This window comes from Dipodomys merriami, unplaced genomic scaffold (assembly GCF_024711535.1).
Source record: "Dipodomys merriami isolate MVZ:Mamm:240054 unplaced genomic scaffold, mDipMer1.0.p SCAF_44, whole genome shotgun sequence".
Taxonomy (NCBI): Eukaryota; Metazoa; Chordata; class Mammalia; order Rodentia; family Heteromyidae; genus Dipodomys; species Dipodomys merriami.
This window is the reverse complement of record NW_027206002.1, coordinates 12,559,240-12,575,022: the sequence shown is the minus strand read 5'-3', so window position 1 is coordinate 12,575,022 and position 15,783 is coordinate 12,559,240. Positions and strand designations below refer to the sequence as shown.

Sequence of the window (15,783 nt, the reverse complement as noted above, 5' to 3'; positions counted from 1 at the left end):
CACTGGTAAGAGAATTACAGGTGTGTCCTCTGTCCACATACCAAAGACTCATATGTTGGCACGGAGCCCAGAGTCTCCCCATGCTAGAAAAGCACCCCACCCCTGCCCAGCCCCAGCCTGTCTGATCAGCAGTTTCTGTCATCATGGTGGGGTCCTGGGAAGAGGTCCTGAGTCTTCTGTGATTTTGCCTGATGAATAATGTGGATACTCTGTCTTTACTGTAGTGAAATGCCTGAGGCAGGCTAAGTAAAACCAGTCCATTTCCCTCACACTTCCCGGGCCTTCCTTCCCTGTACTCCTTATCACCGGCAGGCCCATGGACACATCAGGGCCCAGGCCTCCTCTCCTCTATGAGCCCCCAGGCCCTGAGTCAGGCTGCTGCCCTGCCAACCTCTTGGGAGTCCCCATCGGCTCCGGAGTGCTCAGGTTACAGCTGCACCGGGGTCTTCAGCGGTGGCCTTTCCAGAGCCCCGTGCTGCTCAAGGGAAGAGCCACACTCGAGCATGCTGGCTGCTCTTCATGTTATTTTCTACACGACGTCACTTGCAGAGGCAAATGTACCTTGGGACTTCGTGTCTGTACTTCCTTTGTCTAATTATATTATTAGCAATAGCAGAGAATTATCTTAAGATCGGTCTTGTTCTTCTTACATGACTGGGAGAATACATTAGTGCATCAATGGGGCTTAAGTTTTCCCTGTGGAAAGGATTTTAAGTAATGACTAACAGCTCCGTTTAGGGCTTCTGGTGCGGCGGTTGCCACTCTCCATCTCCCACACGCAGTGACTCTGAGCGTGCTCTCCTCTGTCCTGACGTTAGCTCACACATGGGCAGGAGTCTGTCAATCTCGTCAAGGGGTTTAGATAACGTGCTTTTTCCTTGGTACATCCTCTATTATGTACTGGTGTATCAACTCATTGAATCTTGATGGTCCAACTGCTACGTTTAGGTTTTAAATCTACACAGGGAAACACACCGCTAATGTGTCAAAATTACTTGTCTCCCCTGCTTGAGTCATGAAAGTCTAAGCTGTGTAGATGACTACAGAGACTAAGAAATGTGCTTTAAATAAAGAAAACCTGTAACTACATATGCTTTCAAACAAAAGTCTCTATTTTTACAACAGTGAAAAACTAAGGTCATAAAAATCGTGGAAAGGAAAATACAGTATTTAACAAGGTCAGCGTTCTCTTTTTAAATGTGATCACATCACTTGAAAGTTTTACATCCAAGACAGAAAATAGAGGTACATTCGCGATCATTTTCCTTCTGATAATAACCAGTTCTCTGTGACTCACAGAAGCTCTGGGAGGGGACACGCTTGGGATTTCTCAGGTTAGCAGTGCAGCCACGTGGAGGGGTGCTGCAAAGCATCTGCCAGCCGGTGTGAACCTCGGGCGGCCACCTCCCCGCGGGGACGGCCTGGCCCTGGGGGCCCCGGCTCTACTGCTGTGCGCACTGTGCCTGCGCCGCCCCCGGCTTGGAGGACACGTACATCACGGGGTGTGACTTCTTACACGGCTCCTTTCCCACCTTGCCTGAGTTTTCTTCTTCTTCCTTAACTTCTGCTTGAAGCCTTGCATCAGCAGCTAACCTGTAGGCATCAAAATATCCACTCTGAATTCAAAGGTGGTTAAGAAAAATCCAAGACCAAACCCTGGCAGTATAGCCAGATCGAGGGGGCAGGGCACTGCTTTTCAAAATGTTTGAAAGACTTTTAAGTACCTTAATTTTATTACATGTTTAAGAAACATCTTTAAGGTTGTTTTAAAAAACAAAGGGGCACCTGGTAAAGCCTAAATTAGAGAAAAAACTAAGCAGGTACCTACAACAATAAGCACATGTAACACAAGATTAACTTGTGCAGGCCATACCGTGATGCACAAGGTAAGAACAAGTGGACCCTGGGCCGAGTCAACCGATGTCTATTTGTCACACACAACAACAAACCAATTACCAGCATCATAGTTAAAGCAAAAGTTAACAGCGGCACTGGTGTCTCACACCTATAATCCTAGCTACTCAGGAGATCTAGGAACCTCAGTGGAAAAGCTGAAGTTCTCAAGCAGAAAAGTTCTCGAGATTCTTACCAACAACTGAGGGCCAGCCAAGAGAGAACAAGCTGAGGAGAGTTCAGGGCCCTGGGTCCGAGCCCCAGAACCCACACAAGAAGACGCAGATGGAGCAGCGGCCTCCAAAGGGGCGGTGAAGGTGTGTTGTAGGGAAGGTGTGGATTGAGGCTGCGAGCACTGACAGCAAGGCTCCCGACAAAGCCGTCTTCCCAGGAAACACACACACACACACACACACACACACACACACACACACACACACACACACACACACACACACACACACACACACACACACACACACACACACACACACACACACACACACACACACACACACACCCTTCTCCTATTTTCTATGTGCTTAACCAGCAACACAAAAAAATTCCAGCATGTAATGGCCACATACATTTTTTTTCCCTGAAACAAAATAGGCCAGAAAAAGAAAAGAAGGCAACACAGATGGCAAGGGCCCTAGGGCTGCACGGCAGGGCCAGAGCTCTACCTGCAGACAGACACATGCCCACCAGGATCGCCAGCAGGCAGGCCCTGGGGCCGGCACGGGACAGACACCCCGGGAAGGGAAGGGAAGGGAAGGCTCGCCTCAACACCTGCTCTGTGTCTCCCCCAGAGACAGAGACCCTCACAGGACACCACCCCAGCCAGCCAGAGCTGCATCTGGAGGCTCAGCTGTGAATGCCGGGCACGGCTGGGGCCGGGCCGGTGCTGGTGTCGGGCCCTGCAGAGACCTCTTCACTGGATACAGCCGGACCCCGCATGCACAGCTAGCTAGCTAGCTACATCCCTCCCTTCCTCCCTCCCTCCCTCACTGCTTCTTAAAAAGACAAAGCCCTTTGAACGTGAAGTCCTTCAGATACATACGCCCGACTTTCTCTTTGAATTACAAACTCAATTATGCAGAAAATAAAGGTTTTGAAGTTTTAGAAAAATGAAAATAAATTAGCTTTATATTTTAAAAAGCCAAATATGTATGTATCAAAGCCCATTTCTGAAGAGTTAATACACATGACATCAAAAGCCATGGAAAACCACCTGTTTTTATAAACTGAAATGTCTTAAACCACTAGAGCGCCCTCTGAGCAGATAAGTTAGCCTTTCTTTCATCACTGCTCTTGCACAGGGGAAAACAAACACTGCAACATTCCCACTTCACCAAGAGGGAGTCCAGCCTTGGGATCCCTCCTCCCCTCCGCTATGGCTTTCCCTTTCTGTCTGGGCAGGCTGAGGGCAGGCAGAGACACTGGGGACTCACACTGCAGGCAATGCAAGGCAGCGGACAGGCAAGGCATGGCGCAGCTCCTGCGGGGGGGGGGGGGAGCAGGGGAGGGCTGCCCACCGCGGGCAGGCACAGACCTGGAGGAGCTGGGGGAGGGGGAGGGGGAGGGCTGCCCACCGCAGGCAGGCACAGACCTGGAGGAGCTGGGGGAGGGGGAGGGCTGCCCACCGCGGGCAGGCACAGACCTGGAGGAGCTGGGGGAGGGGGAGGGCTGCCCACCGCGGGCAGACACTGACCTGGAGGAGCTGGGGGAGGGGGAGGGGGAGGGCTGCCCACCGCGGGCAGACACTGACCTGGAGGAGCTGGGGGAGGGGGAGGGCTGCCCACCGCGGGCAGGCAGACCTGGAGGAGCTGGGGGAGGGGGAGGGCTGCCCACCGCGGGCAGGCACAGACCTGGAGGAGCTGGGGGAGGGGGAGGGCTGTTCACCGCGGGCTGGCACCGACCTGGCGGAGCTGGGGGAGGGGGAGGGCTGCCCACCGCGGGCAGGCACTGACCTGGAGGAGCTGGGGGAGGGGGAGGGGGAGGGCTGCCCACCGCGGGCAGGCACAGACCTGGAGGAGCTGGGGGAGGGGGAGGGCTGCCCACCGCGGGCTGGCACAGACCTGGAGGAGCTGGGGGAGGGGGAGGGGGAGGGCTGTTCACCGCGGGCAGGACACAGACCTGGAGGAGCTGGGGGAGGGGGAGGGCTGCCCACCGCGGGCTGGCACAGACCTGGAGGAGCTGGGGGAGGGGGAGGGGGAGGGCTGCCCACCGCGGGCAGGCACAGACCTGGAGGAGCTGGGGGAGGGGGAGGGGGAGGGCTGCCCACCGCGGGCTGGCACCGACCTGGCGGAGCTGGGGGAGGGGGAGGGCTGCCCACCGCGGGCTGGCACAGACCTGGCGGAGCTGGGGGAGGGGGAGGGGGAGGGGGAGGGCTGCCCACCGCGGGCAGGACACAGACCTGGAGGAGCTGGGGGAGGGGGAGGGCTGTCCACCGCGGGCAGACACTGACCTGGCGGAGCTGGGGGAGGGCCCGTTGCGCTCATCCAAGGCTTCGGCGGCTGCGGGGGCTTCCACAAGCGTCACACACTTCCTTTCCTTCTTGGGCTGTGCGTCTGGGCGCAGATCTTGGTGAGCAGGGAGGCCAGTGGCGGGCTTGTCCACAGAGACCGGCGCTTCTAACGGGAAGTTATCTCTTAAGTTGTTTGGACGGGGCCGTGTCTCTTCTTTGCCAGGTGAGAGTCTAGAAACCTCCTTCCCAGCAGCGCTGTGGGCAAGCTGGCCTTCAGGGGCGGCTGCGTCCACGGGCAGCACCTCCCGCCTCTTTTTGAGAACAGGCACTTCCATGGCCTCTGCGATGGAAACCATTGGGGAGGCGGTGAGAGGCCCGGCCCTGCTGTCCCCTCCCACCGACACACAGACTCCCTTCACCGCCTCTTCCACGCGGACCAGGCCACACTGCTCCCCTGGGAACTTCAGAACGAGCACTGGGGTCTGGAGTCTCCACGTGGCCTCACTCGGTGGAGTGGGCACGGAAGGGCCCTTGCTCACTACGTCAGTGTCTAAGGATCGCGTGCCAAGGACAGGGCCCGCTGAACACCGGGGGCGTGAGGCGCACCTCGCAGACACCCCTCGGGACTAGTCAGAACCCCACCCCACCACAGGGAGCTCCCCTCACGCAGCACCCCCCACCTGCCATCACAGCCCCGGCTCCTGTGCCCGGTGGGGACAGAAAGTCACTGAGTCACATGCTCGAATCTTTCTTCCACCTGAGTGCACCTGCCACGGCAGTGAAAGCATGAGTGAGCCGAAGCCAAGTACAACAGCGCCACACAGGACGGGCCTGTCTGTGTCACACGGGACGTGTTTGTCCGTCTGTGTCACACGGGCGGGTTTGTCCTTCTGTGTCACGCAGGACGGGTTTTGCTGCGACTGCTTCCACTACACCTACCTTGAGGGCACATCTTCTATTCTTGTGCTCAGGGCCCAGTTCATTTAATGTTCCTATCATTCTTTGTTGTTGCTGTTGGTCACAGGGCTTGAACTCAGGGCCTGGGCACTGTCTCGTGAGCATTTTTTGCTCAAGGCTAATGCGCTACCACTTTAAGCCACAGCTCCACCTCTGGTCTTCTGATGAGTAACTGGAGATAGAAGAGTTTCACTGGCTTTCCTTTGGTTGGCTTTGGACTGTGATCCTCAGATCTCAGCCTCCTGAGTAGCTAGGATTATAGGCGTGAGACACCAACGCCTGGCTTGTTCTTACAATTTTGCAGCAGTAAATTTTCCTTACAGCCATATATATAAAACCACAAACTTGTAAACGAAGTCCACACACCTACACACACACACACACACACACACACACACACACACGTATCTACCTTCGGGTTCGTACTTCAACTTTAACTCATCCAGCTTGGCTCTCAGCTTCATGTTCTCACTTTCCACAACCTGCAGGCACCTTTCCTGGGCAAAGAGTTTTCGCTCAAAATCCAGGGAGCGCTGGCTCTCAAACAAGGCCTTCATCCGCTGGATGGACAGCTCACCTCGGGTGCTCTCGTTTTCTTTGCTACAGTGGCAGAGAAGTCCAGGTTCACACACAGAACAGACAGGTGCTCCGGAGTGAACTTCTTGTGTATTTGAACACTTAGCTAAAAATGTGTTTCTCTGGCATTTTTACTAACAAAATAAATAATTAAAATAAGGTTTAACAATGGCAACTCTCTCCAACAAAAAAAGAATTCCTGCTGGGAAGGTGGCTCAGTGGTAGAGCGCTTGCCTCGCATGCATGAGGCCCTGGGTTCCATTCCTCAGCACCACATAAACAGAAAAAAAAGCTGGAAGTGGTGTTATGGCTCAAGTGGTAGAGCGTTAGCCTTGAGTTGAAGAGCTGAGGGACAGCGCCCAGGCCCAGGGTTCAGGCCCCACGACCAAAAAAGAATTCCTGCATTCTTTTCCAATGTAGTATCTATACGACAGTTTAAGTTTCAAATTACATGTTCTTCAAAATGCTCTGGACTGAGAGCACTTCCTGGTTTTTGTTTTGTTTCTCACAGCCCTGCCCGCCGGCCAGGACACCTACGTCAGCTCCTGGATCTTCAGCTGCAGCAAGTCTGTGTAGTAGCTGCTGTCCTGCGGAGCGGAGGGGCTGGCCGCTGCCGGGGGCTTCTGCTTCACGCTCTCATACAGCTCCTAGGGAGAGCACACGGCTGCAGGCTGACAGGCAAGGCCAGCTCCGTGCACTGCCCAGCTCCCACCACGGGGCGGCAGCATGCCCACACCTACTCTGCCCCCCTCTTATAGGCAAGGGGACAGAGAAGAAAGACAGAATCTGAACCCAGGCTGACTGCACAGTCTGTGCTTACAACCACATCGCTGCCTGTTTCAACTTCTGGCTTGTTTTTTGTCGGTCGTGGGGCTTGAACTCTGGGCCTGGGCGCTGTCCCTCAGCTCTTCAGTTCAAGGCTAGCGCTCTACCACTTGGAGCCACAGCGCCACTTCCGGTTTTCTGGAGATAAGAGTCTCAGGAACTTTGCTGCCGGGGCTGGCTATGAACTGCAATCCTCTAATCTCAGCCTCCTGAGTAGCGAGGATGACAGGCGTGAGCTACCAGCTCACATGAGCACCTAGCACCTTCTGGCTTTTTGAACAGAAAGAAAAGCTGGCTGGCTTGAATTCTGAACTCGATAAAACCAAAACAGAAAGAGGTCTGAAGTTCCTTCTGGTACCTATCCATGCCCCCAACACTGACATAAAGTGTATTTCTGCAGGGGGAAAAACGTCAATCTTAAAAAAAAAAAAAACAACTAGCAGGGAAAAAAGTAGAACTCCAGACCCACGGGTGGGCAGCATCACAGCGACAGGGCGAGCCTGACTGACTCACTGTAAGCCAGCCTAGGCTTGCGGAGATGAACTCCCCTGTGCAACTAACTGGGGCTAATAAAAAACAAAGAAAATAAACACTGAGTCAGTGTGTACGAAACACGTCAATTCCACATAATAAAGAAACCTATTTCAAGGCCAGGGCTCATGCCTGTAATCCTAGCCACTCAGAGGGTTGAGACCTGAATAGTCATGCCTTGAAGCCAAGCCAGGCAGAAGCTTCTGCTAGATCCCGTCACCAATCGGCTAGCAAAATGTCAGTCTGGAGGCATAGCTCACGTGAGTGCCGGCCAAGAGCACACAAGCCAAGCAAGCGTAAGGCCGAGTTGAAGCCCCAGTACCAGAGTACCAGCACAAAAACTGAACAACAAAAGAGTAAGTTAGAAGCAGCGAGAAATTCAAAATGTGCAATCTTTTAAAGTGTTTCACATACCTTAAATTTCTCCAGATTTCTAACCTCCCCTAGAAGATGCTTTATCTCCCCATTCTTCTGCTCCACCATGGTAAACAACCGCTCTTGCTGCTCAGACTCTGCCTGAGACCCTCTCATTTGTAGCAACGTGGCAATTTGTAACTGGAAAAAAGCCGCAAGCACACACACAATAAGGCAGAGACTTAACAAGAGCACCTCTGGTACAGTCTTACTTTGTATGTTAGTCTGAACTTTAAAAAAGAAGGATTCGAAATGCTGTAAGTCAAAACTCGGTGGCTGTTTCTCATCTTGTAATTTAACAACACACAGCAGTAAGTCCTGCTGTAGGCAGAACTTTTGGTATATTTATTTATCCTGCTTTTTACCCGTGTCTGAAGCCCTTGGCGTAACCGTGTATGCTTGGGGAGCTCCCCAGCGCCCACTCTACCTTCATCCGCCGCATCTGCTCTCGGTAGAAGGCATTCTGCTTCTTCAGCGTCTGATATTTGACCTTCATGCTGTTGAGCTGACGCTCCATGGCCGCCCTCCGATCTTCTACCTGGGAAGCACTCCTGCGTCTCACTGTTCTCGTGAGCCGAACGCCAGCACCATCCAACCCCTGGTGGGTTTTCCCCAAGTACCTCCGCAAACAGTGAGTTGCCCTTGCTGTTGGGGTCCAGTGCCTGCTGCAGGGCCTGACTCAGCTGCAGCTGCAGATCCTGGTTCTCCACCCGTGCTTTCTGCATTCAGAAGAAAGCATGAGTGGTGGATGGGGTGACGCGCGGCACTGAGGCTGGAGCCGAGCCTGGGGTCCTCACTGTACCTCGAGGGCGCTGTAGTAGGACGCCGCTTCCTTCTCCCGCTCCTCCTTCTCTGCCTTGAGCTGCTCTGCCTGGCGCATCAAGTCGGCGCTCAGATGCTCCAGTCTCTCCTGAGCGTAGTGGAGCTCGTGCACCTCTTCTTCCAGGCCCGCCTGCTCCAAGGGGAGATGGTAAGGAAGCACTCCTGTGCACCGCGCAGTGGGGGCTCACTCCCCAAACTAAAACTAAACAACTGTTCGGGGGCCCTTCGGTGAATACTAGACTTTTTAGCAGAAGAAGAAAAGGCTCTCGAGGACCCTCCTCTTTTCCTACCAACTCAAGCCCTCAACCTTGGTCTCCAGCCCAGCCCACCAGCGTTCGCACTGGTGAAGGAGCGCACGGCCGTCCCCAGGGGCAGCCCACCTTCAGGCGCGCCACGTCAGACAGCTCCTTCCGCAGGGCCAGCGTCTCCGAGGGGGTGCTCTCCTGCCGGCGCTCGGACGCGAGCCGCAGCTCCTCCGCCTTCTGCGCCAGGAGCTCCTTCTGGTGCTCTACCTTGTGCCCCAGCTGCTTCTCACGGAGCCTGGCCTCGTCCAGGTCTGCCTCCAGCCTTCCCAACTACAGCAAAACAGGAGCAAGATTCGAAATGCTGCAAGTCAAAATCACCATTGTACGATGGAAGTTTCCTATTTACCCAAGGCTAGACATCAAGTGGGGGTGGGAACTAATGCCAAATGAAAACAACACCTAGGGAGAGGAGGAGAAATACAGCATTACTGCTCAGCAGTGTCGCTGAGATTTACATAAACTAAGCTAGGTTACCCTCTCTGAGTCCTGGGGAAATGACTGTATTACACTAAAGCAGCACTAATAATGCATATTAGACAGAAATTAACACACTAGCCCAAATATGTGACTTCACTGATACAACTATTACAGTGGGAAAGCATCTTAGGCACTGGTGGTTCATACCTGTAATCCTAACTACTCAAAGAGGCAAATAAATCTGAGGATCGCTGTCTGAAGCCAGCTTGGACAGAAAAATCCGTAAGACTTGTATCTCCCAATTAACCACAAAAATCCGAAAGCACAGGTGTGGCTCAAGTGGTAGAGTGCCAGATGTGAGGGAAAAAGCCAAGACAGATTGCAAGGCAAGGCCCAGAGTTCAAGCCACAGTACCCCCTCTCATACAAACACACGCACACGTACATACATGCACGTACACATGCACACACAGAAAACACAGGTAATTTACTGAAAATTAAGTAATGGCAGGTGGTACAAAGACATGGAAAAACCAGAAGATGATACACAAAAACTTCTAAGAGAGCAGAAGAGTCAAGGCAAGTTCTGGTAGAAGGCCCAGACCTGACAGCATTTCAGGTTAAAGCACTGGGTAGCTGGGTGCTGGAAGGCGCCCACTTCAGTGGTCCTGTTCTCCTGTGTGTCCAAGTGGAGCCAGTATGCAGGGCCTCAGCCATGACTGACCACGCAGTCATGGAGAGAGAACGGGTCCTCTCTGATGGTGTTACCTGTAGTTAGCGGGTGCCTGCTGTAATTTATACTAACTCATGAGGAGTTCCTGATTAGTTCTGCAGAATTGCAAAGTAGAGCATGAGCTGCGGCAGGCAGGCAGATTCCTCCCGCAAGGGCGCTGCTGCACTATGTAGGCCCAGCCCTTTGCCGGACCACCTGTGCCCCTCACTCGGGCTTGTGCGTGAGAGCCCGTGTCCAGTTCCTGCTGCCAGGCTCATGGCAGGGATCCAGACTGGGCCGTCCTTGGGGAAGCCTCTGTCTGCTCACGTCCACACAGCACTGCACAGAGACGGGGGATTTGCTCTGGAACGCAGACACCCCACCTTGCCTCTGAGCTCCTCTGCCTCTTGCACGTGCCGTCGGCCCAGCTGCTCTTCCAGCTGCTCCAGCTGCAGCTTCTGCTGCTGCTTCATGGCTTCATACTCACAGCTCAAACTCTCTAGCATGCGGCTCTTAAGCTCTACAGCTCTCTGAAGAGTGTATTTTTCTTGTTCATATTTCTGAAACAGATCCGGTTACAATCCAATTACACAAACACCCACTACATTGATCACACGTAGCCAGGCTCACTTCTGACTACTTCAGTTCTATTCTGAATGTCTGCTGCTCACCATGTACCAGGCATACGGCATCTGTAGTTAACTGTGCGACTCAGCCTCAGTGAACTCTGTGGACGAGTCTGACACACCTGACAGGAGTCTCACAAACTCCCGGGGAGGTGAATACAGGGACTGGTCCCCGTGGGTGGCCGCCCGTGCTTGGCAGCGGGCCCTGGGAAGGAGTGGAGGTGAAGGTGTACTCTGGCTCTCATGGACCCATGACTGAAGGGAAGTGGTCTGAAGGGAGATCAGTTCATGAGGGACCCCCGAGCCCACATAAAGAACTCAGGTTTTATTGTCCAGAGGCCTGAAGCCTTGTGTGCCTGGTGCAGGGAGGGGCACAATCTTTCGGGTATTCCCTGCGGGCCTTGGGAGCCATGTGAGGATGACAGTGTGAGTGGCAGGCTGGGGGCAGGCAGGCCCAGCACAAGGGGCCGCTGTGGCCCAGTGCAGAGAGGGCGGTGGCCGGGGGCACAGTGCTGCCTGGGTGGATGGCTTATCGGTCAAGTACCGAGAAGCAAATGATAAACATGAGACTCTGGGGTTTTTGGCTCAAGCAACTATGTGAATGCTATTCCACTTACAAAAGAGGTACCAAAAAAGAACGCTTGCTTAGTGGGCAGAGATCAGCTATTATTTACACTTTTCCTTTTCTAGGGTGGTACTGGGGTTTGAAATCAGGGCCTCATGTTTGCCAGGCAGAGGGTGCTCGACCACGAGTCATGCACCCAGCACAGTTTCCTTCTGTCACGATCCAGATGTCTACAAGTGATAGCTGAATAAATAAGTGGGCTTCCGAGGAGAATGAAAGGCCTGCGAAGCATCACGGGACATTCAGATGTCACGGAGCTCTGAAACAGGTCAGGCCCGCTCAGCAGCATTCAGACAAAGCCACACCGGGGGTCACAATGGCAAAATGTGGTAAAAGCAACCAAACTGGATTTTTTTTTTAAAATATCAGAATACATTAGGTTAGAAAGAATATGAGTAATTCATTTAGTTCATTCTCCTTTAATACGGAAGGGGTGTACAAGGAATGGGATACGCTGTAAAAAACGAATAATAATACTAATAATAGCATCACAAACCTCCAGTGGCTAACCAGGCCCTTATAAACCCAAGTGCACAGCCCTACCTCAGTCACGGCCATCAGCTCATGACGACACTGATCCAATTCATTCTGCAATTCAGTTTGGCTCTCCAGGAGCTGTAGGCCATACTGCGCAGCTTTCAGTCGCTCTGATTCAGCCTCTTTGAGCTTATTTCGAAGACCTGTCATTTTGTCTTCCTCCATGTTCCTCCCTTGTCTTCAGCCACCTATAAACTGAAGAAATATGATTACTTGAGCTTACATGTAACTCGGAAAAAAAGCTTACAAACTCAACCTCATTGCCGTACACAAACATAAAGTACTGAGATTCAATTCTTGACTTCTAAATAAGAGGTCAGACCTACAGCCTTATTCCAAGAACAAGAATTACTTTTGGTAATTTTGTTCCTCGGTTTGAGCTCAACACTGAAAAAGAAAAACATTTAATTTTGCTTCCAAGAAACTTGCCATCTGGAAATGTCTGGGTGATTTGTGCCCAGTGTACAATGTTAAGGGAGAGGTTCCCACGCAACTCACGAGAACAAGCGAAATCGAGAAACTCTGTAGTAGTGTGACGGTGCATCCAGTGTAAAAGGACTCATAGGCATTTGAAGAACATCATGTGTGAGGTATCATGATACTGAGTACTGACCACTGGATCTGAATTAACGGAGGTCACTTGTGACCCCAGGGGCAGCAGTAGCAGAGGAGGGGACGAGAGCCCCAATGGAGTGGGTTTAAGAGGGTGCCAAAAGCAGAAACTGGAGGAGCAGCTGTAGAGGGGATAACAGCAACTTACAGAAAAGTAACAGTATGCTTGTATACCAGGAGAGTGAAAACCTATTACACAAGTGGCAATGGACTACCCTGATTCAAGAAGATGATGAGTTCTAATGTGCAGGGACTAGAACAGGGACACTCTGGGTAGACACAGTGAGTGAAATATGTGTAGGTGACCTTCCAAATGATCCCATGTGTCAACGAATTAGGATACAAGATGAAGAATGAAGACGAAGAAGGAAAACATGGGGCTTCAAAAGAGAGAAAACTGAGCACAGGTTACTCACTCAGGGCTGGCAGCTACGGCTTTATAATGGGAACATGTATGTGCCTGCACTGTGGCTCGGCCAGCTGGCTAGGCACTGCGCTGCTGTAACCAACACTTGTGGAGTCAACTGCCTCAAGTATCTCATTCTGCTTCACTCCCTTGGAGGTCTGAGTTAAGTGGATATTGTCCTCTCAACATCTGCCAGGGAAATAAGAAGCTATCCTCAAGATAGCCCCTTGGACTACCCCGGGAGCCAAAGGTAGCTCTCATCCATTCGAAGAATCTGGCTGGACTCCCATGAAATGGGCACTGTGTCCGCAGCGAGGGCACCATGGAGACTCAGACGCCAGGCAATGCCTGGGCTTTCCTCCGGAGGCGTACAGTCCGTCCGTAGAACGGCGTTCTGCCGCCCGCCTGGCCGCACCATAAACAGGCGAGAAGGAGCCACAGGGAGCGGTGCGAGGCCGTTACGGGGGACCTGCCCTCCTGGGTGGGGAAGTTCCCCGGGCCGGGCCGCGGGCAGGGATCTGCGGGGTGAACGGGCGCCCGGGGATCTGCGGGGGAACGGGAGCCGGGCCGCGGGCGGGGATCTGCGGGGGAACGGGAGCCGGACGCCGCCGTGGAGGGCGGGGTCGCACGCGTGTCGGGGTCGGGGTCGCACGCGGCGCCCGCCGGGGAGGCGCGAAGGGCAGCGCGGGCCGGCTCTGCACGGGCGATGCCCAGCCTGCCCAGGGTCCTCCGCGGGCGAACGGCCCAGGAGACGGGGCGAGTCCGCTCCGAGCCTCCCCTCCAGCCTTCAAGGCGAGGCGCTTACGGAGCACTCGGGGGACGAGAAGCTCCGGCCGGGATGCGGCCCGGCCCCGCGCTCCCCGGCCCCGCGCTCCCCGGCCCCGCGCTCCCCGGCCCCGGCCCCGCGCTCCCCGGCCCCGGCCCCGCGCTCCCCGGCCCCGGCCCCGCGCTCCCCGGCCCCGCGCTCCCCGGCCCCGCGCTCCCCGGCCCCGGCCCCGCGCTCCCCGGCCCCGCGCTCCCCGGCCCCGGCCCCGCGCTCCCCGGCCCCGCGCTCCCCGGCCCCGCGCTCCCCGGCCCCGGCCCCGCGCTCCCCGGCCCCGCGCTCCCCGGCCCCGGACCGGACCGGTCCAGCAACGGACCGCGTCCGGCCTGAAACGCGCCCGCGAGCGCCGGGTTCCGGGCGAGCAGCGTCCCGCCCCGCCCTCCGCGGCCCCGGCCCGCCCCGCCTCACCTCCGCTCGCTCCCCGGCGCCGGCGGCCGCCGAGCTGCGCGATCCGGGCGCCGCGGCCGCCTCAGGACCGGGACTCCCCGACCTCCGGTCCCCACGGCCCTCCGCCGGCGCCACCGCGTTTGAACGCGGTCCCGCGAGAACTCGCACGTCTCGCGGGAAGACCCGCCCCAGCCTCGCGTCCCGGAACCCAGAGGGACTTCCGGCAGGGCGTCCCGCCCACTTCCGCTGCGGGCCGGGCGCGCGTGCCCGGTGGCTGGCGGCCCCCGCGACCGCGCCCCCAGCGCCCCCAGCGCCCCCAGCGCCCCGGGACCCCGCGACCGCGCCCCCAGCACCCCGCGACCGCGCCCCCAGCGCCCCGCGACCGCGCCCCCAGCGCCCCGGAACCCCGCCACCGCGCCCCCAGCGCCCCGCGACCGCGCCCCCAGCGCCCCGGAACCCCGCCACCGCGCCCCCAGCGCCCCGCGACCGCGCCCCCAGCGCCCCGCGACCGCGCCCCCAGCGCCCCGGAACCCCGCCACCGCGCCCCCAGCACCCCGGGACCCCGCGACCGCGTCCCCAGCACCCCGCGACCGCGCCACCGCGCCCCCAGCGCCCCGCGACCGCGCCCCCAGCACCCCGGAACCCCGCCACCGCGCCCCCAGCGCCCCGCGACCGCGCCACCGCGCCCCCAGCGTCCCGCGACCGCGCCACCGCGCCCCCAGCGCCCCGGAACCCCGCCACCGCGCCCCCAGCGCCCCGCGACCGCGCCCCCAGCACCCCGGAACCCCGCCACCGCGCCCCCAGCACCCCGGGACCCCGCGACCGCGCCCCCAGCACCCCGCGACCGCGCCCCCAGCGCCCCGGAACCCCGCCACCGCGCCCCCAGCACCCCGGGACCCCGCGACCGCGCCCCCAGCACCCCGCGACCGCGCCCCCAGCACCCCGCGACCGCGCCCCCAGCACCCCGCGACCGCGCCCCCAGCACCCCGCGACCCCGCGACCGCGCCCCCAGCACCCCGCGACCGCGTCCCCAGCACCCCGCGACCCCGCGACCGCGTCCCCAGCACCCCGCGACCCCGCGACCGCGTCCCCAGCACCCCGCGACCCCGCGACCGCGTCCCCAGCGCCCCGGGGCAGTAGGACTCCATGCCCTTAGCACCCTGGGGCAGCACAGGCATGTCCCCTAGCACCCTGGGGAGGGGCGACTGTCCCTAGCACCCTGGGGAGGGGCGACTGTGTCCCCTAGCACCCTGGGAAGGGGCGACTGTGTCCCCTAGCACCCTGGGGAGGGGCGACTGTGTCCCCTAGCACCCTGGGGCAGTGGGAATCCACGCCCTCAGCACCCCGGGGAGGCGTGGCCGTGCCCTCAGCACCCCGGGGAGGCGTGGCCGCGCCCTCAGCACCCCGGGGAGGCGTGGCCGCGCCCTCAGCACCCCGGGGAGGCGTGGCCGCGCCCTCAGCACCCCGGGCCCTGGCGGTCAGTTGTGGTTCTGTGGACGGCTGAGATGCCCGCAGGGCCGGAGGACAGGATCCGTGGAGGCCACTGCGTCCCGCACCTGACAGTGGGGAGAGCTGCTGGTCAGTTAAGATCTTGAAACACGTCCTCATTTTGTCTCCTGCTGGCACGGAGCTGTAGGCAAGCCTGGGTTGAGTGCTGCTGGTGCCACCACCGGACAGTAATGACACCAGAAAAGAAATCCAGCTGGCAGGGTCACGGCCGGCTCCCAGGGCTGAGCCCCGGGTCAGCCCCCGAGGCCCACGGCCAGAAGAAGGAGCTCCAGTCTGTTCACAGACAGAGAGACGGGGCTTTGTGTCACACCGCAGATGATTCAAACACAGGAAGGGACTT

General features: G+C 57.3%; 1 protein-coding gene across 4 annotated transcripts; it reads right to left on the bottom strand.

Annotated features, from left to right (window-relative positions):
- Window positions 1-1,079: 1,079 nt before the first annotated feature.
- Window positions 1,080-14,074, bottom strand: Spdl1 (spindle apparatus coiled-coil protein 1). 4 transcript variants are annotated; one of them, XM_069993983.1, is made up of 13 exons: window positions 13,956-14,074; window positions 12,735-12,913; window positions 11,713-11,901; window positions 10,302-10,478; window positions 8,866-9,060; window positions 8,466-8,615; window positions 8,284-8,382; window positions 8,091-8,201; window positions 7,664-7,804; window positions 6,431-6,540; window positions 5,730-5,917; window positions 4,361-4,700; window positions 1,081-1,593 (listed from the first exon to the last, which is right to left on the bottom strand). In XM_069993983.1, exons 3-13 carry the CDS (start codon window positions 11,869-11,871, stop codon window positions 1,443-1,445), a joined length of 1,821 nt encoding a protein of 606 aa, XP_069850084.1. In that variant the 5' UTR covers window positions 11,872-11,901; window positions 12,735-12,913; window positions 13,956-14,074; the 3' UTR covers window positions 1,081-1,442. The 4 variants fall into 4 exon arrangements, with proteins under 4 accessions (XP_069850086.1, XP_069850084.1, XP_069850085.1 ...); XM_069993985.1 differs by lacking the exon at window positions 12,735-12,913 and having other exon boundaries at window positions 1,080-1,593; window positions 11,713-11,894; XM_069993984.1 differs by lacking the exon at window positions 12,735-12,913.
- Between the last annotated feature and the right edge of the window lie 1,709 nt (window positions 14,075-15,783).